Genomic DNA, 23,803 nt, shown 5'->3' on the forward strand with positions numbered 1-23,803 from the left:
CCATAGTTTACATTAGGGTTCACTCTTGGAGTCTTACATTCTATGGGTTTAGACAAATGTATAATGGCATGTATCTACCATTATAATTTCAAACAGAATGGTCTTACTGCTTTAAAAACCCTGTTCTCTGCCTATTCATCGCTCCCTTCCCCATAACCCCTGGCAACCATTGATCTTTTTACTGTCTCCATAATTTTGCCTTTTCTAGGATATCATATAGTTGGAATCACATAGTCTGTAGCTTTTTCAGATTGGCTTCTTTCCCTTAGCAATACGCACTTAAGTTTCCTCCATGTCTTTTCATGGCTTGATAGCTCATTTCTTCTTAGCGCTGAGTAATACTTCATTGTCTGGATGTACCACAGTTTATCCATTCACCTGCTGAAGGACACCTTGGTTGCTTTCTAGTTTGGGTACACCATTTTTTAGGTGAGGAAACTGAAGCACAAAGTGGTTAAGTAGCCTGTCCAAAAACACACATTCATAAGTGGCAGGTCTGGGATTCAAATTTAGGTTTTATTCCAGAAATCATAAATTTTCTATTGTTCTGTCGGAGTGTCCCTTAAGAACTTTGCCCTTTTAGAGCTCTCTGCCTTTGCCTCTTCTGGTCCTTCAGCTTAGAATGCTCTTTCTTCCCTCTCTGTTCAGCTATGTTTAACCCAGAGTCCATCTCTCTGAGACCTTCCTCACACCCCTCCTCCCCAATCCAGCTGAAGTATTCATTAGTTCTTCTCTAGGTCTCCACTTTGGGTTGTTTGCAGTGAAAATGTTATGGAAGTTCTCACTGAGGCACATTCCAGAGTGAGATCCTGAACTAAGATGCAAGCATTTCTAACTAGGAGGCTGAGAACCAGTCATCTCAGGGCACTGAGGGTTTGAGGGAGGATTTCCTTTGGGGAGGGCTTTTGGGGCCATGAAGATTCCCCCATGGGGTAGAATGGGGGTACGCTTTCCTTTTTACCTCAAGTCAAGAAAGAGGGGCTTTAAGGAGACCACATGGGGATCTTAACATGTCTCCCCTGCAGTTGGGGGACATAGTAGGCTGACATCTGAGTCGTGCGTACAAAACCTAAAGAGTGATAAGATGGCTCAAATGGCCTGGACTTGCAGAGTCAAAGGCTGCCTTCCCAGAAGTGTCTGGGCAAGGATTCCTGTGGACTATATGTGGGCCACATAAGAAAGAGCCGTTATGGGGTGCCTTAGAACTTGCCCTAGAGGCCACCTGGAGAGCAGTGGGGCCTCAGCAGAAGAAAACTGGAGGTAGACCACTGAGATCCTAGAGGAGCGAGAGATCGGTGGAACAGAGGTGCAGGTGAGAGGTTCCCAGCAGCGAGGGTAGGAAGGGTCTCCAAAGGACTTGTGAAAGCATCCAAGATGGAAAGAGGGAATTTTAAAACATATTTTAAGCCTGGAGAGCACTTCTACCGGAATATTGTAATAGTATGAGTGAAAGAAGAACAGCCCTGGGAGTTCCCTGGCCGTCCAGCAGTTAGGACCCCACGCTTCCACTGCTGTGGGCCCAGGTTCCATAGCTGGTCAGGGACCTAAGATCCCGCAAGCCACATGGTGCAGCCAAAAAAAAAAAAAAAAAAAAAACAATGTCCCTGCCCCTCTTGTCTCCTCTTCCTCCAGTAGCTGGTCTTATTGACTCAGGATTTCCCACCCACAGGAGACCCAAGCAGGAGGTCAGGGGAGAAAACCTCCACTTAAGTCACTTTTCAGAGTTTTGATCATTTCATGAGACTGGACATTGTAATCTCTGAATTGAGATTGTATTTGTGTTAGTTTTCTATTACTGCCTAACATAATTACCACACACTTAGCAGCTTAACACAATGCCACACAACATCCTGCAGGGAGTGGTACATTTATTATATCAGTGAGCCTACATTGACACATCATAATTTCCCAAAGGCCATAGTTTATGTTAGGGTTCACTCTTGGTGTCTTGATGTCATTAGCTCAGAGTTCTACAGTCAGGGATCTGGCGTGGCATGGCTGGGTTCTCTGTTCAGGGTCTCATGAGGATGAAGTTAAAGTGTCAGCAGGCTGAGTTCTCATCTGGAGGCTGTGGGGAAAAATCCACGTCCAAGCTCACTCAAGTTGTTGGCAGAATCCAGTTTCTTATGGTTTTATGACTCGGGTCCCTGTGTGCTTGCTAGCTGTTTGCTGGGTGTGGGGAAGGGGGTCATTCTCAGCTCCTAAAATTCTCTCTTAGGTCCTTTCTACATGGCCAACTCCATCTTCAAGCCAAAAACGGCATGTCAAGTCCTCCTCATGCTTTGAATCCCTGACTTCTTCTTTTGCCAAAAGCTGGAGAAAGCTCTGTGCATTTAAAGGGCTCGTGTGATTAGGTCAAGACTACCCAAATAATCTCCCAATCTTAAGGTCAACTGTGCCATGTGACATAACCTATTCATGAGGGTAAAATAATCAAATTCACAGATTAGTAAGGATGTGTTCGTGGCAGGAGAGCAGGGGGAGTCTTGAGGGACATCTTAGATTCTTCCACAGCATCGCAACCTAAAATGACAGTAGGAATTTTTATTACCTTAAACAGACCAGAGAAGTCACGAGACTGCCCCGGTTTTCATCCAGGAACAGGAAAAGAGCTATCATGCCAGAGAGCAGGTATAAAGGGATTGTGGAAGACCCTTCTCCCACAAAAAAATGTTTCCTGATGACCTGCCACCCATCATTCTCATTCAGTGAGAGGATTGCCATTGTCCCCTCCAGCTGGCACTAATTTCATTCTGCCCTCGGGGATCAGGAAATATTTCCCCATCGGCCTTCCTCCCTCGAACATTAAGAGACTTAAAGGAAAAGACCAAGACTTGTTCAATTTTACATCTTCCAGAGCTGGGCAGTACGTAAAAATGCATGGCTTGTTGAAAGAATGCATGAGTGAGCTAAGTACACAGGAACCATCTGCAACAAGTGATAAAACTGTCCCTCTTCCCGAGAGCCATTAGTGGTAAGTGTCATCAGAGAGCTGCCCTTGGGAAACATTTTTAACAGAATTACAACTGGATCCTACACATTTGCTGAGAGTCCCTCCCTATTAGGCTATTAAGTCTCCATCCTCATGTAGGACAAAAAAGAAGGTGACAGAAGAGGGGGCAGGCAGGGCAGACCCCCTTCACTTCTTCCTCTCTTACTTGGGCATGGCTATTAAATGGCAGCTATAACTCTTCTAGAAGTCTGTGTGTGAGAGACCCCAACTTAAATACTGGCAATGGACAGAGACTGAGGGGTGTTGGATCTCTCTAACATTCAGTAGATGGGCCCCACCACTGAGTTGTGGACAGGTGAGACCTTAAACACAGCACTGTTTATTGAGCCCTTACTATGTTCCCAGCTTTGGATCCACTTTTCATGCAAGCTCTTAATAGCCACACCAGCACTTTGACAAATGTAAATTAACATCTCCACTTTTCATATGTGGAGAGTGAGGCTCAGAGAGATGAAGGAACTTGCCAAAGTCACACAGTCAGTGGCAGAGTCAAGAGTACAACCTAGGCAACTTGACTCCCAGAGCATACAGGCTTAACCATATCACTTTCACTGCTTCCCTTCCTTTGGCTCTTACTTTTCATCTTCTCTAAAGGTTACCCCAGAATCTCCATTTCCCTCTCGGGCCACACCATCTGTTAGCCTGGGGGAGAGTCACCAACCTCGTGGCCACCACTGCAGAATGAAGAAAACTATCCTTGCTTACCTAGCAGCAGATACCTTAGTTCAACAAATATTTCTTATCTTCTTTGTTTATGTCCACATAATTTCCTGGGCGTATCTCAGCCACCACACTTACCATGTGCGTTATACATTTTATTTTTCACAACCCATGTCATTGCCAGATACGTATAGTAGATATGCATATTAATTAGGATGCAGGTTAAGCTGCGGTAACAATAAAGACACTTAAAAAGGCAGTTTATTTCTTTCTTACATAAAATTCCAGGGAGGTGGCCAAAGACTTGTAAGGCAGATTAACAATAGTAGGGACCCAGGTTCTTTGTATCTTGTTGCTCTGTGATCTTTAATAAACAACTTCCATCACATGATCTAAAATGGTTATATTAGTTTCCTATTGCTGCTGAAATAAATTACCACAAAATTTGTGGTTTAAAACAACATATTCTCATTATCTTACTAGAGCCCTGAGTCTTACAGGGCTAAGATCAAGATGTTGGCAGAGCGGCATTCTTTCTGAAGGCTCTAGAGGAGAATTCTTTCCTTGCTTTTACAGATTCTAGAAGCTACCTGTATTCCTTGGCTCATGGCCACATCACTCTGACCTCTGCTTCTGTAATCACAATTTTCTTCTCTGACTCTGACCCTCATGCCTCCCTCTTTTCCTTTATGGACTCTTGTAATTACATTGGGCTCACCTAGGTAATCCAGGATAATCTCCCCATCAAGATCTTTAAATTAATCACATCTGCAAAGTCCTTTTTGCCATGTAATCCACAGGTTCTGGGGATTAGAACATGGACATCTTTGGCTGCCGTTTATTCCGTCTAACACAGATGACTACTCCAGCTCCTGCTGTTCACGCATATTCCAACCAATGAGGAAGAGGAAAGGAGAAGACACATCATAAACAAGAAGTTGCTTGCAAGTTACTTCCATTCATACCCCATGGGCCAGAACTTATTCACATGGACACAGATAGCTGCAAGGGAATCTGGAAAATGTAGTCTTCTGCTACTTGGTCATGTTTCAGGCTAAAAATTATATTAGTGTACAAAACTACAATGACAACAAAACAAAGAAACAAAACACACCATAGGGATGTAATCAGAAAACTCCAGACTGTAGAAAACTCTGCAGGACAAGCAACCCAGTTTGTTTTGTTGTTTGGTTGTTTTATTTTGTTTTTTTGTGTGTTGTTTTGTTTTGTTTTGGTTTGGTTTTTGTGGGTGCACCGCACGGCTTGTGGGATCTTAGCTCCTGGACCAGGGATTAAACCCAGGCCATGGCAGTGAAAAGTGCCAAGTCCTAACCACTGGACCGCCAGGGAATTCCCTAAACAATCCAGTTTTTGTTTTTGTTTTTTAATAAATAAATTGCAAAGGAAAAAATATACGGAGGAGAAGTGTTTAGACTTACAGGGGCTTAAAAGATTAACCAATCACAGGGCTTCCCTGGTGGAGCAGTGGTTAAGAATCTGCCTGCCAATGCAGGGGACACAGGTTCAAGCCCTGGCCTGGGAAGATCTCACATGCTGCAGAGCAACTAAGCCCGTGAGCCACAACTACTGAGCCTGTGCGTCTGGAGCCTGTGCTCCGCAACGGGAGAGGCTGTGACAGTGAGAGGCCCGCGCACCGCGATGAAGAGTGGCCCCTGCTCACCGCAACTGGAGAAAGCCCTCGCACAGAAACGAAGACCCAACACAGCCAAAAATAAATAAATAAATAAATAAAGTTATAAAATGAAAAGGCTTGCCACAGACGGAGAAAAGATTTTGTAATAATATATCTGATGAAAGTCTTGTTATCCAGAACAGATAAATAACTCTTAGAACTTAAAAAAAAAAAAAAGATTAACCAATCACAATGTGTAGGCCCAATTTGGATCATGATTCAAACAAACAAGCAAATAAAAACATATCTGAGATCATTGGAAGTTTGATTACTGTTTGGATATTTGATGGTAGAAAGGAATTACTATCAATTTTTTTTAGTAGGCTGTTGGTATTGTGCTTATGGCAACAAAAGTTCTGATCTTTTAGAAATATATAATCAAATAGATACAAGTGAAATGATATGTCTGAAATTTGTTTCAAGATAACAGAAGGGGAGGAAGGGGACAGTGTGTGAACAGGTCAGGTTTGGACATAGGTTAATTGTTGTTGGAGCTGGTAACCAGGCTCATTATGTTACTGTCTATTTCTCTGTTTGAAATTATTCATAATTTCAAAAAAATTGAAAAAAAAGCTTTGGCTAGAAAGGAGAGAAGAGGCAGGGGAGGCGCCGAATGGACAGGGAGCATATTTGATGGGCCCAGCAAGACCCCGGGACCAGATGTCTCTTTCTCTCCATGTTCTCCCCACCTCCCCTGTCTCTCCCTAGTTCCGGGACAGCCACTCTGAGACCCCATCCCCAAATAGCTAAGGAGGAACAGTGAGACCCAAGACTCCTGAGCCCGGTAGGTCAGAGGTCAGATGTCAGGGCAAAGGTGGCCACCTCTTGACCACCGAGAAACCAAATCAGCGCCAGCCTCTGGTGACCACGAGTGCCTGCGTCCACCACGTGGAGGTGTCCCTGCTTCAAGGGCATGAACCGGGGACAAATTCGTCCTTATCCATTCAGAGAATTCTGCATATAAAGGGGCCACGAGAAGCCACCAAATCCATTCCAAGAGCTTCCAAGAGCTGGCCAGATATGCAGAGCTAAGAGACCAGAGTTCCCATCCCAGAGCCTCCACAGCTAAGCATATGTGAGCCCTGGACAAGGTGCTTAGAACCCTGGGCCTGAGATTTCTACACTCTACGGCAGGGATGAGTGTGGTCGCTAGTGGTGGGGTGGGGCAGGACACTGGCCACTGAGATGGAAACTCTGCTGGGCCGCAGCCTTCTCTGGGGATATGCCTTCCTCAGAGCTGCCTCCTCGGGCCTCTCCCACACCCCCACCCAGCCCGCACCAGCCTCTCTGCATCTGTCATCAGTCTGCTCTGCTCCCCCTGGACCAGGCTTTGTTTGGGGGCGACTGGCAGGCTGCCCGTGTGCGCAGGGGAGGCGGCGACGCCCACTGCCGCAGACAGTCCTTCACGGGCTGCACGGTAACCCACACTTCCAGCATCCCTGCACCCGCCGTGGCCCCCAGCTCCAGAAGGTTCAGAGCTCAGAATAACCAGGCCAGGCCCCACACTGCCCCATCCTCATCCTACCCACTGCTTACTCATAGTTTCCATCCAAAAGGAGGAATAATTCCGAAGCCCCTATCAAACACCATGAGACAGGCACCACTCAAGGACACCACATGCCTTGGCATATTGATCCCTTACAATCCTTTGCGATTGGCGCTCGGACTAGTCACATTCTACAGCTGGGATAGGTGAGACCCAGAGAGCGGAAGTGACTTACCCAAGGGAAGTGAGGGGCAGAGCCAGCATTTGAGTCCTGGTCAATCTGACCCCCAAGTCCAGTGGAAACACTGGGAACACAGCCCTGGGCACCGGTGACCCAGTCTCCGTGTCAGACAAGAGCAGCACCATATTCCCCAAGGCCAAGTTCAGACCAGGCCTGACAGAGGTTGTGCCGCATCTTCAGGAGAAGCCGGAGACTGTGACATTCGTGGTTCCCCAGCGCTCCTTGGAGTGGGGACCTCCAAGTTAACTGCCTTTCCAGCCTGAGGAACAGGCTTCTGCAACCATGCTGAGCCCCAGCCCCACCCAGGTTTCCCTTTCACTCACCCCGGCCCTGTGCTGGGCCAGGTGGACAGGTCAAAGGACAGGCCTCTGCCCTCCATGCCAAGAAAGGGGGACCAAGAGGGAGGCGGGGAGGCCAGGGACCCCCAGCAAGACCCCTTCCTGAATGGGAATAGAGCCAGGAGTACAATGCCTCTGTCCTTGTGTTCAGAAAGTGAGCCCCAGGAAGAGGCGTGGAAGGATTCGGGGTGGGCCGCACAGCAGTGGGCAGCCAGTGCAGTGAACACCCTGGTCTTTGGGCTCTAGTCCAGCCTCTCTCTGCTGTACAAGGTCGCTGTCCTCCCCCTGTACTCCCTTCTCATACCACCTTCTAACCTTGACTTAACCCGATGTCTTGCCTGGGAAACTAGTGGGCTTCACCTCAGACCTCAGGGCCTGTTTACCCCTCTGGGGGGGTCTGAGGCCACAGATCCCAAATCACCAGAGGAACCCCAGATAGTATCAGCTGCACGGGGACATCCTCTGGCATGTTGTCACACTTCCGGGCCTTTGCTCGGGCTGTTCTCTAAGCCTGGAATGCCTTTCACTCCAGTTCTCCCACTGGGCAATTCTGCTCATCCTCCAACACCCCAAGAAGAAGGATCCCAACACATCCTCCTTGCGGAAGTCTTCACAGGTATCCACAGGAGAGTTTGCTGTTCCCTCTGGGTGTTTTGATGATTCATTCATGGGTTTTCCTCTCCCCACTAGATGGAACTCTCAGATGCCAGAGTCCCTGTCTGAATCTGTCTTAGATCCTTCTGCAGTGCCTAGCTTGGAGCCTGCAACCAGAATGGATGCTATGGAACACTTGAGGGATGGAGGGAGGGTAGGCCTGTTGGGGCACATGGGTCATAAATCACTTTCCCAAACCAAAGGGGAAGCAGCAATCTAGGAGGGCTTCATGGAGGAGGCAGAACAGGAGGTAGGACAGAAGCAGATGACAGATGTCCTGAGCAGCCTGGCTACCAGTCATGAGGCTCTTTGCCTTCTGTCTCTCTGCCAGAAAACCCCTGTCCTGGGTGCCACTGGCCAGGGGTGGGAAGGTTTTGGGGAGAGAATCAGGCCTCCCCAAGGCATACAACCTCCCTTCAGAGGCGTGTGGATGGGGCAGCTGCCGGGGGGAGCAGCTGGTGTCTGTCCCTGGAGCCCAACGGCTGTGTGTGTCTTAATCCCAGTTCCTTGGAGCCCCCCAGGCTGGCAGGTGGGCTGATTAGGCAGAAAGGAGGCAACAGGAGAGGGGTGGGGAGCTGAGGCCCCTCCCCAGGCCCCACAGCTGCCCACTGGATCCTGCCACATGCGCCGTACCCATCACCATCACTAGCTCTCCCTCAGCCCAGAGCTGCTTCTCCTTCAGCCCTTACAGGGAGGCCTGACCTCTAGGCAGGAAGATTCAGCTTTCAAACTAGAAACTGTAAGAAAAAGATGGATGCCACAGCCAATACGCCCCCTTAGTATCTTTTTTTCTGGGTGCAGCAGGGGACGTCCAGGCACATACGTGGAGGCGAGTGTTCATACTGGGATGAAGGTATAGATGTACCTGACCCAGAATATGAGCAGTGTGGCACACAGGAGTGTCCTGTAAGGTTGGTGTGCATGGTGTGTAAGGTATACACGTGTGCGAGGTATACATGGAGCAGTGCGAAGTATCCATATACGAGGTACATGTACCTCGTATATGATGTGTAATGGGTATGAGGAGGACATGTTGTGAGAAGCGCGCACAGTGTGGAAGATACGTCCTGTGTATGAGGTGTACGGATATGTGAGGTGTCCATGGAGTGTGAGGTGTCCACGGAGTGTGAGAGGTCCATGGGGTGTGAAGGACACACAGTGTGACAGACGTCCTTGGTGTGTGAGGCGTACCCACAGGCGCATGGAGGGATGGGAGTGAGGGCAAACGCTCCTTCCAAGGAGATGTGCCTTTCCGGCCCCGCACACTGGACCATTGGTACAAGCACCTGCAGGCTGTCATAGGCAGAGGAGACAGAGGACATCTGGATTTTCACAAATCCTTACGTGCACAGAGCGGAGGGCGACTTGGAGAGGCCCTCTCCTCCTCCTGCTGCATCCATGCCATCTTAGCTCAGGACAACATGCTCTTTGAGGAGACGCCACACTTTGGTAATATTATTTCTTGTGTCTGACTTAAATCCCTCATGCTGCAAGTTAAACTTGCATTTTTTTAAAAAAATATATTTTTTTAGAGTTTGTTCAGTGGAGGTGGTGAACTCTTCTTTCATGAAGTTCTCCTCCCCCCAGCAGCCTAATGCCCTTGGGCTGGAAGAATAATTGGCACCTTCCTGACCCCTGCCTTCCATAGCACCTCTAGTCATTAAGCTATTGGCACCTTATCTGTGCAGTTTAGTAAACCAGAGCGAGTTTGTACTTCAGACTCCAGGAATCTGGGTCCACAGAGACCTCTGAGGCAGAGAAAGGCTTTAATTACATAAAGGATAAGCTTGAAGGGGAGAGACTGGATGAATGAAGTCCTCAGGTCTTTCCAGAAGCCAGGCATCAGTGGTTCTTAAAAGTGGGCCTCGGCCAAACAGTTTGGGGTCCTGCTAATTTCCCTCGCCTGTCTTCTCAGGACCTGGAGAGGAACCTGGAGGTGGGCAGTTTGCCCAGAGACCGAGGTGTGCGTGCAGTGAGGTGCACATGGCACCTGAGTGAGGGGCCGGGTAGGGGGAAAAGCTGTGCAGCCTGTGAGGGTCTCCCTTCCCGTGATGCCGAGCTCCCCCTGGCACCTCCCATGCTCACTGCCCGCCCCCTGGGCACACAATGCACACTGTACACACGTTTCTGTGTGCACGAAGCATTGCATCCTTACCTCACCCTGTGCTCACAGGTCACCCATCCAAGCCATCCTCCAGCCCCGTCTCACATCACCCCCATGCTCTCAGCCAGCCCACGCAGCGCTGGACATTCAGACCAAGGGCTCCTAGGACAGCAGGAGCCACACCCATCTCATCCCCCTTAGAATCCTCTGGTCCTGGTGGAGGCAGTTGTCCCAGGCAAGGTGCTCAATGATGATCTGTTCTCTCTACCAGGAACGTTCTTCCCCAGATGTGCACGTGACTGGCTCCCAAGCCTCTTTTACCTCTTTGCTCAAATGTCACTGTGTCAACCTGCCCACTCTATTTAATTCTGCCCTGGTGCCCCAATTCCACTCACCCTGCTCTGCTTTTAATATCACTCTGCCTCCTAACGTACTCCATCATTTACTTGTTAGTATGTTTAGTGTTTACTGTCAGTCTTACCTGTTAGAATGTCAGCTCCACTAGGGCAGGGAACGTTGACTGTTTTGTTTTCTGCTATATTTCTGGCACCTGGCGCAGAACATGAGCTGCATAAATATTTGCTGAATAAGTGAACGAATCATAGGACTGGGCATGCGTCCCCACAGTGCACACACCACCCCATGCAGCCCACAGGCGCAGGGGTACGTGTGCCATTTGTTGTCTCCCTGTCCCCTTCCTCCTCCACCTGGACCCCTTTTCTCCAGCTCCCAGATCGTCCACTAGACTCCCAAGCCCTGCTTGTATGTGGGAGGCTGCGGAGTACCCCAAAGTGGGAAGTATGGTCACTGTGGAGAATCTCTGGGACCCTGGCCCTGAATCTAGGACCGCGTCAATTATCCTCCTGACCAACCCAGACTGGCCCCAGGGCAGGACCCATATCCAGCTGGCAGGCAGTTTCCCAAGGAGCAAGGGTGGTAGAGACAGAAGCGGGTGTTCGAGGTGGATCCAGAAGCAGGAAGGGAAAGTCTGGAGACAGAGAGGGGACCCGGGGTTGGCCTTGCCCCACCTGGCCCGCTCCTGTTTTCACCCTCTGGCCCATCCCCCAGCTAGATATGTAGCCTGTGCCAACCGCGGGGGAAGAGACCACAAGTCCAGCCTGGGCAAGGGCAGGGTGCTTGAAGACCGGGGCAGGTGCAGGCTGGATTGGGTTTCCAGAGGCTATATATATGTGTATATATATATATGTGTATATATATATATATATATATATATATATATATATATATATAAAGGCTGCCGGGAGCCCTGGGGCCGGCCGTTCCCTGAGGGCGCAACTCTGTGGGGCCCAGGCAGGACTGCATTCCTGCCCAGAGGCCAGCTCTCCATTTATAGCCCCAGGCAGGCAGGCCAAGGGAACCGAGGAGGGAGGACTGGAAAGGGTGGAGAGAGAAGGGAACCCTCCCTCCCTCCCTGCTGCCAGAGGAGCCCCTCATTGTGAAGATGAGAACCAAAGCCAGGGGTGAGGTGTGCCCTGCCCCAGATCACCCAGTCCACCCCTCTTCTCAGCCTTGAGATGGAAGGAGAGGTGCTGGGGGACGCCCCACCGTAGGTCCTTCAGTCCATTGCCATTGGCCTCTCCCAAGACAAGTCCAGCACCTGTGACTCCGAGAAGCATCCTCGACTACACTCTACAATATAAGAGCTTGGACTCTTTCTGCTTCCAAAATTCACGTCCTTTTCCCTCCCTGCCCCCAAGCCAGCGCTAGGACTAAATGGTCCCAGGTCCAGGGGTGGACACACTTCTCTCTGATCTTTTGGCAACAGGGATGGGTGCTGGTGTTGGCCAGTCTTTCCCAAAAGAGGTGGTGGCATGACCAAGAGAGTGACCCCAGGCAAGCATGGGGCCCAGCCCTGGCGAAGTCTGTAAAGGTCCCCGAGTTCAGTGATTCCCAAACTCTTCAGGCAGCAGAAGCCTTGCAGCAAACAAAATCCCACTTGGAAGGATAATATAAAAGTGGCCTCGTATGACCAGAGTGTGTATGTATTTTAAAATCATGCTTCCTAATTACCAAAGAAGATAAAGCTACAAATCAAGTTAAAGACTGTCAAAGCAGTTTAGATTTCTAAGCCACAAGTGATAAAATATTAAATGTGTTTGGTAAGTTCGAACATATAACATTTACTTATTGTAAAGGCACCTTGATGAAAGCCCTGAGGTGGTTTTTTTTTTTTTTTTTTTTTTGCGGTACGCGGGCCTCTCACTGTTGTAGCCTCTCCCGTTGCGGAGCACAGGCTCCGGACGCACAGGCTCGGCGACCATGGCTCACGGGCCCAGCTGCTCCGCGGCATGTGGGATCTTCCCAGACCGGGGCACAAACCCATGTCCCCTGCATCAGCAGGCGGACTCTCAACCACTGCGCCACCAGGGAAGCCCCCTGAGGTGGTTTTTATGAATGCAAAACACACAAAGCAAAGTTGTAATCATTTAAGTCTCAGAATCCAATATACTTCTGTGTTTTCTTTGCTTGCTCGGGTTTGAGAAGAATCCAGATTTGCATGGATAAGCGGCTTGAAAAGCTTACCTGGAAATCTCAGGGTACTCTTCAGTTAAAGAGTTTGATTGATTCATTCATCCAAGAAATATTTATCGAGTGCCTACTATGTGCCAGGCATTCTGCTGAGACTTGAACAAGGGGGAAGAAATATTTGTGTCAAACTAAATTAGTAATATAACAACTATTCACATTCCTCATTGTGAGCGTAAGTCAAAGGAAAAGACTCAAGGTTATAGTAAGCACCAAATCTTTCTACAGTATGCTATGACAATATTGCAGCAGGCCATGTGTATTTGATCAACATAAAAGATCATGCTCCAGGCAGATGGGCCTGAGTCTTGCCTGGGAAGAGCAAATGTGATCCAGCATGTATGTCTAATCATGTATGCGACAATCCAGTTTAGAAAAAATACAACCATCCTCATTAATGACACTTTTCAAGAAGTTCAAATATATGCAGAGAATATATACAAACTAATAAAGAAGATAATTAAAGAGTGATTGTGCTAAGAAGGAAATGAGCAGGATGATGTGACCCAGCTACTATAGAGAGGATGGTCAGAGTCATCTCAAGGAGGCAAGTTTGAGCTGAGACCTGATATATGAAAAGCAGCCAATCTTGGGAAGAGCCTGGCAGAAAAGCAGCAAGTAAAAGGCACTGAGGCAGGATTGTACTCAGAGTGTCGGAAGACAGGAAAGGAAACCAGGCTAGCATGGAATGATCAAAGGGGACCTTGGTTCCAGATGCAGTTGTAGAGATGGAAGCTGCTGTGTAATGAATGGATTCTACTGGGACAAGAGTGAAAGTGAGGAGAGGAACTAGGAGGCTATGGTGGGCTTCCAGGCCAGCAATGCGGCAGTGTAGGCCAGGATGCTGACAGTGCGGATGGAGAGACTGGAGAGATGTCTTAGAGGTTGAGTGGTCAGGGCTTCCACGTGCCCAGACCTCCCCTTTGGAATTCCAGCCTCATAAATCCCCTGCCTACTTGACCTCTCCACCTGGATGTTGAAAATGCATTTCAAATTTTGTGCCAACCTGGACTCTGGGTCTGCCATCCACAAACCCGCTCTTCCCCAGCTCCATTCTTCCAGGAGTCATCCTTAATTCCTCTTTTGTCTCTTGCCTACATCCAATCACAAATAAATCTTGTGGGTTCCATTTTCAAAACATATCTGGAATCCAACCACTTTTCACCATGTCCACTGCTGCCGCCCAGATCTAAGCCACCATCACCACTCACTTGGATTATTTCAATAGCCTCCTAATTGGTCTCCCTGCTGTGTCCTTGCTCTCCATAACCAGCATGCGTCTGTTAAAATGTAAGTCAGATGGTGACATTCTTCTCTTCTGTTAGGCCCCCTGGTGGCTTTCCATCTCAGAATACAAACCCTTTGCTCCCTTTCTGACCTCATCTCTTACCACTCTCCCACCGAATCATTCTGCTCCAGACATACCAGCCTCCTTGCTGCACTTTAAAGCTGACAGACAGTCCTGCCCCAGGACCTTTGCATGTGCTCTTTCCGCTATCTGACTACAGATATCTGCTTCTGCCCTCCCTTCATTCTGGTCTCTGCTCAAATGGAATCAGGCTAGAGAGGTCTTCCCTGACCACTCCACATAATGGAATAATCTTCATCACTTTGTTTCCTTGCCTTACTTTCGTTTTCTTCATAGAACTTATAAGCTCCTGACATCGTATACTTCCTTGCTTATTTGTTTATTATCTGTCACCCTACCCTACAAAGTAAGCACCATGAGAGCAGAGTCTTGGTGTTGCTCACTGCTGTATCCCCAACACCTAGACCAGTATCTAGCACATAGTGGACACTCCATGATGTGTGTTGATGAATAAATGAGGATGGTGTTATGGAGGGGTGAGCACTTCCTAAAGGGAGACCTTCAGCACTACCACAAGTGGCAGATAAGTGAAGATGACAGGGCTCCAAAAGAGAAGGGAAGGAGTGACTCCACAGGGCCCAGAGGGCCAGTTAGGACAGCTTTCAGAAGTTAGTGGGAAAGGGACAAAGATCATTCTTGCTTACACCTGTGGGCTCCAGGAGGAGAGACCCCAGTAGGGTTGTCTGGTCCAAGGGAAATCTCTAGCCTGAATGCTGAGAGGAAGGTGTGGACTGCAGTTTCAGGAAGAGGCTGAGCCACCCTATGGGAGTGGGGAGGGGGCCCACCCCAGGGCTTGTGGGGGAGCCAGAGTCCCATGGGTGGCTGTCTCCTCCTTCAATTCCCAGTCTCTCCAGTGGGTCTGCTGGGGAGAAATGCAGCTGTGGACTTCACAGGAGCCCAGCCCTAAGGCTACATGGTCTCCTGTCCGGGCTCAGGGCCCCAGCCAACAGCTGAGAAGGCCGCAGCAACAGAAGCAAGCCCTCTTGTTGGAATAACTGTGCACCTCGGACTGAAGGCTTCCGCATCTTTGGTCTCTTTAGATTCTCACCGCCACCGCAATCACTCACAGAGGTCCCTAACCCCCGGGCCAGGACCCGCACCGGTTGGTGGCCTATTAGGACCGGGGCCGCACAACAGGAGGTGAGTGTCGGGCTAGCGAGCCAAGCTTCATCTGCTGCTCCCCATCACTCCCCATCGCTCGAATTACTGCCTGACCCCGCCCACCCCGCCACTCCTTGGAAAAATTGTCTTCCACGAAACTGGTCCCTGGTGCCAAAAATGTTGGGGGACCTCTTCTCTAAGAGATCGCTATGAATATCCTCAAATTTACAAAGTGGGGAAACTGAGGTTCAGAAGGAGATGTGACTTCCACAAAAACACACGGGAAACTGTGGGGTTAAAGTCATAGGTCTGCAAACTCCACTCTCAAAGACTCCACCCTGAAGTGGGGTTCTCAGGCCTTCTAGGCGTTGGAGGCTTTTGCGCAATGGACTTCCCCAGCGCAGCACTGCGCGCCAGGTGGAGGCAAGCCCCAAGCAGACGGACTTTTCTTCCCAGCTGAAGAGACATCTCGGCCTAGACCCGCACTGGACACCCCGCTGAGGAAGCTCGCAGGTTGAATTGCGCAAGAGTTGGCTTCCCTCCCTCCAGGCTGGGACAGGACCTGAGTTTGGAGAGATTGGCACGAAGCTTTAGCAGCGATCATCGACTCCTATAAAGATGCAGCTGGGTTTCCAAGCTACCAGAGATGGGCTGGGCCCGCGACCCTCTGACTGACTCCGGGGGCAGGAACTGGCCAAGTGACACGACCGCCACGTTCATTCTCAGGTTTCCCCACTTGGACTCTCTGAGTCTTGTTCCTCGCTTCTCTGCCTCTGACTCTCTAGCGTTCTGCTCTCTGAATGTCTCAGCCTCTTGGGTTTACCGCTCACCATCTCACTATCTCAGCTCTGAGTGTGTCTCTGCCTTACTGCCATGTGTCCCTCTGCAAATCTCTCCCGATCTGATTTCTATCCCTATCCTGCTCCTTGGTCTCCCACAAATCAGCGGACTGAGGGGACCCCAAAGTCAGCTCAAAGGTGAGCGCGCGGCCAGTGTTTCCCGCGGACACACGAGGAGGCCAGTGTTGGAGACATTTGGAGAGTGTGCCCGGGAGTCAAGTGCTGCCGCGTTGGGCTGCCAGCCTCTGCCTTCCTCTCTGCCTGGGGAGGGGCCGGAGTGCGCGCGCGGAAGCGTCAAGGGGTAGGGGGCTGGCCAGTCTCTGGCCCCTACTGCCACCCAGGGGATCCCAAGCTCCTCCCCGCTCTATTCCTATTGGCCTCGGGAGCCCCCGCCCCTAGCCGCCGGCTGGGGCTCGGGGGCCCTTAGGCTACTACGGGATAAATAGCCCCGGGAGCCTGGTTGAAGGTAGGGGTGGGGAAGTCCCAGGGCGCTGCCGCCGCCCTCCTCGCCGTCTGTCGGTCAGGCGGGACAGGACAGGGCAGGGTGGAGGACAGCTGGGTGTACATTCAGACCCTCAGTACTTTGCTATCGCACTGCCGGTGCTCCGGAACCGCAGAAAGTTTCTGGCAACCCCTGCCTCCGGGATTGGGCAAAGCCAGGACTGCGCCGCCCCCCGCCGGGATATGGAGTTGCTTTCGCCGCCGATCCGCGACGTAGACTTGACGGGGCCCGACGGCTCTCTCTGCAACTTTGCAACAGCGGACGACTTCTATGATGACCCGTGTTTCGACTCCCCGGACCTGCGCTTCTTCGAGGACCTGGATCCGCGCCTCGTGCACGTGGGCGCGCTCCTGAAGCCCGAGGAACACTCGCACTTCCCTGCGGCCGCGCACCCGGTGCCGGGCGCGCGCGAGGATGAGCATGTGCGCGCGCCCAGTGGGCACCACCAGGCGGGCCGCTGCCTACTGTGGGCCTGCAAGGCGTGCAAACGCAAGACCACTAACGCGGACCGCCGCAAGGCCGCTACCATGCGCGAGCGGCGCCGCCTGAGCAAAGTCAACGAGGCCTTCGAGACGCTCAAGCGCTGCACGTCTAGCAACCCAAACCAGCGGCTGCCCAAGGTGGAGATCCTGCGCAACGCCATCCGCTACATCGAAGGTCTGCAGGCGCTGCTTCGCGACCAGGACGCCGCGCCCCCTGGTGCTGCCGCTGCCTTTTACGCGCCTGGCCCTTTGCCCCCAGGCCGCGGCGGCGAGCACTACAGCGGCGACTCGGACGCGTCCAGTCCGCGCTCCAATTGCTCCGACGGCATGGTAAGGCCAGGACGCTGGGCTAGAGAAGTGAGCGCAGCTCTTGGTATATCAGGAATGTGTCTCCGAGGGCGGGGAGCGGACCCTCTGGTGTGATGGTTGGGCGGGGAACCTTCCCGGGAGTGGACCCCCGGTGCCCCAGGCAGCTGTCACTGGGGTGGCCTAGTGCTTTGGGGGTGCACGGGACGGATGCGATCCACCGGATTGGGGGTGCTATTAGAACACTGCTGGGCCGACACGAAGATCGTGTCGTTTTCTCCGCTTATCCCATGCAGATTTGTGCTCCTAGGTGACTTTCTGCCCTCTATTTGGCCCGGCATGCTGCAGACAGCTCCTGCCCACCCTTACTCCCCAACCCGGCCAGATCCGGGCCCGGAACTCTCGTGGCTGAGACTTAGGGAGTTGGAGTGGGGGCGGCTGCAGGGAGTGAGGCTCCGGCCCCGCGCGGTTCCCGGGCCTGACTCGGTAGCCCTTGCCGTTTGCAGATGGACTACAGCGGCCCCCCGAGCGGTGCCCGGCGGCGGAACTGCTACGAAGGCACCTACTACAGCGAGGCGCCCAACGGTGCGTATTCGCGCCTCCTTCCCACATTCCCTTTTGAGCTGCCCTGGCTTCTCTTTACCTAGGACCTCCTCGCCTCCATCCTGGGAGATGGTACAGGGAATGAAATACTAAGCATGTACTTCCCTCCTTTTTCACCCTGAAATTTCGCGGGATCCTCCCGAATCTGGCCTGTCCTCAGTTTCCTGTCTGCCCCAAAGCACTGAGCCCAGAGGTGGGAGACTTGTCTGCGGCTCCACCTCTGCATACTAATCTACCCCTCCCCGCGCAGAACCCCGGCCCGGGAAGAGTGCTGCGGTGTCGAGCCTCGACTGCCTGTCCAGCATCGTGGAGCGCATCTCCACCGAGAGCCCCGCCGCACCCGCTCTTCTGCTGGCCGACGCGCCGCCGGCGTCGTCTCCAGGCCCGCAAGAGGCGGCCGCCGGGAGCGAGGTCGAGCGCGGCAGCCCCACCCCTTCCCCCGACGCCGCCCCTCAGTGCCCAGCGGGCGCGAACCCCAACCCGATCTACCAGGTGCTCTGAGGGGTTGGGCGGCCACTTCAGGGGGTGCCGCTGCCCTCGGGCCCGAGGGATGGTGCCCTTAGGGTCCCTCGCGCCCAAAGGATTGAGCTTAAATGCCAACTCCCCTCCCAACGGCGCTTTAGAAGCGACCCCTCCGGAGGTATGAGAGGCGGGGGAACTGATGTGTGTTTCTGCACCCCAGGGCAAGGACATGGTCCTTTTTTGCCACGCAGCACCCTTCCCTGAGACCCGCTGCGATGGCCGTTTGATGTTACTCCGTGGGCCAGAGCTGACCCTTGAGGGCCCAGGCCCTTCCTCTTCCTCGCCCCCTCCCCCATGGGGGGTGGGACCCACGCAGACCTAAGCCCCTCCCCCGGACACCCGGATGCTTAAAGGAGCGTAGCCTCTCTTTTCGGGAGCCCTCGGGACGTCGGCTCTTTCCCGCCGCTGCTTGCTGTAAAGGTAACCGCTCCCACCCCCTCCCCCGGTTCAGGACCACTTTTTGTAATACTTTTGTAATCTATTCCTGTAAATAAGAGTTGCTTTGCCAGAGCAGGAGCCCCTAGGGCTGTATTTATCTCTGAGGCATGGTGTGCGGTGCGACAGGGACTTTGTATGTTTATACGGCAGGCGGGCGAGCCACGGGTGCTCGCTCAGGTGTTCGAAATAAAGACGCTAATTTATACCGCGGTGGCTCCGGCTTTCGCTAGGGTTGGGGGCAGGATTTTGAAGGGGGGGCGAAATCCGCAAACTGGGCCACCTGTACCGCAGCGACCCCTGTAGGCCGCAGACGGATTGCAAGGAAGAAGTTGGGGGAGGGGGGGGTGCGTATGTTTCCGTTATGTGAGGAGGTTCTTCTGACCATGACGTACATCACCACACACAGGTCATCTCGTTGTCAGGATGGATATTAGAACGATCTGAGTAGTTAATAAAAGATCCATGCCTGTCCCACCACCCAGAGATTCTGATTTAAAGTATCTGCCGCAGATACCCCCGGCCAGGAATTAGTATTTTTCAAAAGCTCCCCAGGTGATTCTGAAGTGCGTACACGGTTGAGAATCATGCCCCTCCATACACACAGAGTGAAGCCAGGTACGGTGTCCAGAAGGATCACTGGAAAGTCATGTCCCTCAGATGCGACTCGGAATCCTCATGGGTAGAGGATGTGATAAGGTGCTCACAACATTATGAGGAAAAACTGAACGAGTGTGAAGGAGCACTGTAAGCTGTATGGTACTTCCAAGCTCTCAGTGATAGGTGTAATCACAAGGGGATGCATAGAAGGCCAGACAGGCACAGACGTGACTACTCTAAGTAACCCAGCACTTAGAGCATCCTGGCATTGTCAGATCTCATAAGAAGACAGGAGCCCAGAGCCTGCAAGGAGAGGGGCACGTGCAAACCTGCATCATCACAGATGGCATCAGTGTTCTTACCAAGCGATAAACACTGAGGGGAGAGGAGGGGCCATTGATTTAGCCAGGGGGCTGGGGAAGGCTTCCTGGAAGAGGTGCCATTTGAACTGTGTCTTGAGAAACAAAAGCAGACAACACATCCACAATGCCCATAGATCCCCCCCCCACACACAGGGGACACACACACACACACACACACACACACAGAGGTACCTCTGGGAGGGTACCCCTGGGTGGACGGCCTGGCAAAAGTTCTGCCCAACCCCACCCCCTAATTCACATACACTTGTCACCAGGACCTCAATTCCCCTTACATCCCACTCCTACAGATCCTTTTCTTCCTGAAAACCCTACAGGCCCACTTCCAAGGGCTCTTCTTACCAAGGAGGGGCGGGTGTGGAGAGGGCCTGGGGAATGCAAGCAAGACATAATGGCAGAAGGCAGAGCAGAGGATCTTCTCTCTGCTCTGGGAGAGGCTTTGCTCTCCCCAGTGCAGGGCCCCTGGGGAGCCACCCAGGGCTGCTCTGTTACTAATGATCCTCTGCTTTTCTCCTGGCTGCTTCCCCAGATGTGCCTTGGGGTTCTTTACACTCCCTTGAGACCGTTTGGGGCTCATTCATGAATTCATTCATTCAACAGATGCCAGGTCCCATGCTGGGTGAAAACAGAGACCGGTGGACACAGTTCCTGACTTTGGGAAGCACCCAGACATTTGGGGAGACTGGATCTTTCAGCGGCTGGTTACATCACGATGAATTAAGTGCTATAATGGGGATGTATGTGGCAGAGGAACGCGGTAGAAACAGAAGGTATAGACAGCAAGCAGCCCCTAATAAGAGTCTTGAAGGAATAGGTAAGGAAAGAGGAGCCAAATAAGGATGCTCCAAGCTGAGGAAATAGCAAAAGGGCAAAGACCCAGAGGTGACAGAAAGCAAACTGTGCCTTCATGGGGCCAAAAATGTTCACAGGAAGGGGCCAGAGGTGAGATGGGAAAAGGCAGAGGCAGGGCCACATTGGACCTTATTTGGGCTTTATCCCAAAGGCAGTAGGGAGCCATAGAGGAATCTAACCAAGGAAAGGGTACAAACATATCTGTATTTTAGAAAGGCCAGTCTGGACTGGCAGAATGGATAGGAGGGAACAAGAGTTGAGACAGGAAGACTTGTCAGGAGGCCACCAGGGTTGCTCAGAGGAGACATGACATGGCCTGAACAGGAGTAGAGACAGTTGTGCCAGATAAAGTGTAGGTGTTGACAGTTCAATGGAGAACCTTGAGGGCACAGTCCCTACCCTCATACAGCTTAAAATCTACTGGGGAAATAGCCATTAGACAAAGAATCAAGTGAATAAATACATTTGTAGACGTTATACATGATGAGAAACTCCATAAGGAAAAGTAAAGGGCGCAGTGAGCGATGATAATGACGTATGAGACGGTAGTCAGGCAAAGGGAGGAGGAGGCAGAGCTTCTGTACTGAGGGAACCAACCACATATAAGAAGAAGACCCCAGCAGCCTATAGGGTTACTATAGCCTATAGGGAGCTAGTGTGCATTAGAAAAAGGTGTCCCTTCTTTCCCAAGGACACTGCTCTGCACCAGGGTTCATGTCTAGGCAAACAGAGAGCAGGCTGGACTTCAGCCTCCACCCACCTCCTTGGTCAGGTGTGCTTTTTCAGTGAACAACCTCCAGAACCGTTCACAGAGTCTTGTGCATGGAGGCCCTAAGAAAGGGAGAGAAAAAGAGGGGCCAAGGATGACTTCAGGCTCTGGTTTGCTTCAGAGTGGACGATGGTGCTGTTATAAAGATGGAGACCTCTGGAGAAGAAGAGGTCACGGGGACAGACTTAGTGCAGGACAGAAACCCAATTTAAAAAGGTTAAACCCCACAGGGGGTATGTTGGAAGGACGCAGGGCAGTTCGCGTAAGGGAGCGGCGCTGCAAGCACCACAGCGCCCATGGGCCTCGAGAGCCGGGATTGGAGCCCCTCTTGCTGTTCGACACATCCCCCTTCTTGAGCCCCCTCTTGCCTTCCCTCCCTCCTAGTTCATATTGGTTTTCTCCAGCAACTCAGGGGATTACCTCAGATCTCACTGCTTAACTCCATTTAGAAAATTTCCAGGGAAGAGCTCTAACTGGACCAGCTTAGATCATGAGGCAGGATTTGAACCCAGGCAGTGAGGCTCCAGAGACTGCACTCTCAGCTGCCCGGCGCTGTAGCTTCTGCAGAGGAAGGAAGGAGAGAGCATCAGAAGGGAGGAGAGCAGCTAGAGCTTGGATTACCCCATGGATGATGGGATTTGAGGTCCCCTCCTGGCTTGGGCAGGGGGAGGACATCTAGCTGAACCCCATTTGCAGTGTAGATGAAACATCCCTGCTCTTGGGGCCATTTTCACCTGGGCTGGGTCTGAGGAGACACCGGGCCATGCTCTCCATAGAGACATATGCATGTCTGTACACACACGTGCTCATATAACAGCACATATGTCCCCAGAGCATACCACCAGAGGCTGGTGTACCTTGATGCCCAGGGAGTTTAAGCTTCAAGTCCTTGGTGCTTGTCCCTTGCATGAGCTTCTTCTAAGGCACTGGGAAAAGCCCTAGAAATATGTTCACATGGTCTAGTTTCTTTTCAAATTTTCCAAAGTAAAATATTTTAGCCAACTGGTTATGACCATTGTCTCTATTCTGACCTCCCCCCTGTGTTGGGTAGCATTTATGGGCATGTTGGGGTCCCATCGAAAGGTATACATCTTGTTTGGGTTTAGTGGAATATATTTTAAATCAATGAAATATAAAACATAAGTAATGACAATAAACAGTGAAATAAATTACAATGATTCTGACATTGAGAAGACAATTGTACCCCCAACATCTATTTAGATCATACCAAAAAGCAGTTTATTAAAAGAAAGTGATAACTTGATAATGGAATTATTGAAAAGCCTCTTGCGTTGTTTGATAATCTAATGAACAAAGAAGAGTGAATTATATGAACATATTGGAAAGCGATTTAAATTTTTTGCTGGTCTAACACAAAATACTGACATCAACAAAGACAGAATAAAATTCATAATATGCCACTATAATAAGACCTTAGCATCAACAAACTTTTTAAATGAACCCTGCCAATTTAAAAGCATTTAAATTTAGTCACCGCACAGGCCCCCCAGACCGGGGCGCGAACCCGGCCCCCCTGCATCGGCAGGCGGACGCGCAACCACTGCGCCACCAGGGAAGCCGAAAGTGATAACTTTTTAATGGAATTATTGAAAAGCCTCTTGCGTTGTTTGATAATCTAATGAACAAAGAAGAGTGAATTATATGAACATATTGGAAAGCGATTTAAATTTTTTGCTGGTCTAACACAAAATACTGACATCAACAAAGACAGAATAAAATTCATAATATGCCACTATAATAAGACCTTAGCATCAACAAACTTTTTAAATGAACCCTGCCAATTTAAAAGCATTTAAATTTAGTCACCGCACAGGAAAACTCAGTATACCTTGAACTCTTACAGTCCACAGATGAAAGAAACTTGATGGAGTTTCTGCCAAATTTGACAATCCTAAAAGTGTACATTTTAGGCACAATTTCCAATAGACATTTCCAATAGAGTGGTGAGCCTGAAAGAAAATCCCCTAAATTATCAGTGATATCAAACAAGTTTTGATCAACCATGTTGGAAGGAGAGACTGAATTATCTGAACTAGCTCTCAATTCTCTGTACAGAGAATGATATTATAGAATCACATTGAAGAGGCACTTAAAGAATATACAGCCTGATGCAAGTGGAAAGGAGTGGGCAAGACTGAAAAAGGCAAGAAAAAAGAGCAAGATGCAATAATGCATACTATCAAGGCAGAAAGTATGAGGAGGAAGATAACGACAAAAATGGTGATGGTGGGCTTCCCTGGTGGCGCAGTGGTTGAGAGTCCGCCTGCCGATGCAGGGGACACGGGT

At 50.8% G+C, this 23,803-nt stretch overlaps 2 protein-coding genes across 3 annotated transcripts in view; one reads left to right on the plus strand and one right to left on the minus strand.

Moving 5' to 3' along the window:
* Positions 1-781: 781 nt before the first annotated feature.
* Positions 782-23,803, minus strand: part of SERGEF (secretion regulating guanine nucleotide exchange factor) — a 307,372-nt gene continuing 284,350 nt past the window's right edge. Inside the window, exon 11 of one of the 2 annotated variants that reach the window (XM_028501268.2) lies at positions 782-2,523. In XM_028501268.2, the coding sequence (XP_028357069.1) occupies positions 2,447-2,523 (77 nt within the window). In that variant the 3' untranslated portion in view covers positions 782-2,446. The remainder of the gene's footprint in view (positions 2,524-23,803) is intronic. The other variant, XM_028501273.2, reaches the window with a different exon arrangement.
* On the plus strand, positions 16,395-19,104 carry MYOD1 (myogenic differentiation 1). Its single transcript, XM_007113208.2, has 3 exons — positions 16,395-17,359; positions 17,842-17,920; positions 18,189-19,104. Exons 1-3 carry the CDS (start codon positions 16,730-16,732, stop codon positions 18,437-18,439), a joined length of 960 nt encoding a protein of 319 aa, XP_007113270.1. The 5' UTR covers positions 16,395-16,729; the 3' UTR covers positions 18,440-19,104.

This window comes from Physeter macrocephalus, chromosome 16, assembly GCF_002837175.3.
Source record: "Physeter macrocephalus isolate SW-GA chromosome 16, ASM283717v5, whole genome shotgun sequence".
Taxonomy (NCBI): Eukaryota; Metazoa; Chordata; class Mammalia; order Artiodactyla; family Physeteridae; genus Physeter; species Physeter macrocephalus.

What these genes read in the sequence shown, in the direction of transcription:
- MYOD1 (XM_007113208.2), top strand. Translation starts at nt 16,730, where the DNA reads ATGGAGTTGCTTTCGCCGCCGATCCGCGACGTAGACTTGACGGGGCCC. An exon ending in CCAATTGCTCCGACGGCATG is followed by an intron (nt 17,360 to 17,841) that starts GTAAGGCCAGGA and finishes TGCCGTTTGCAG; the next exon opens with ATGGACTACAGCGGCCCCCC. An exon ending in CTACAGCGAGGCGCCCAACG is followed by an intron (nt 17,921 to 18,188) that starts GTGCGTATTCGC and finishes CTCCCCGCGCAG; the next exon opens with AACCCCGGCCCGGGAAGAGT.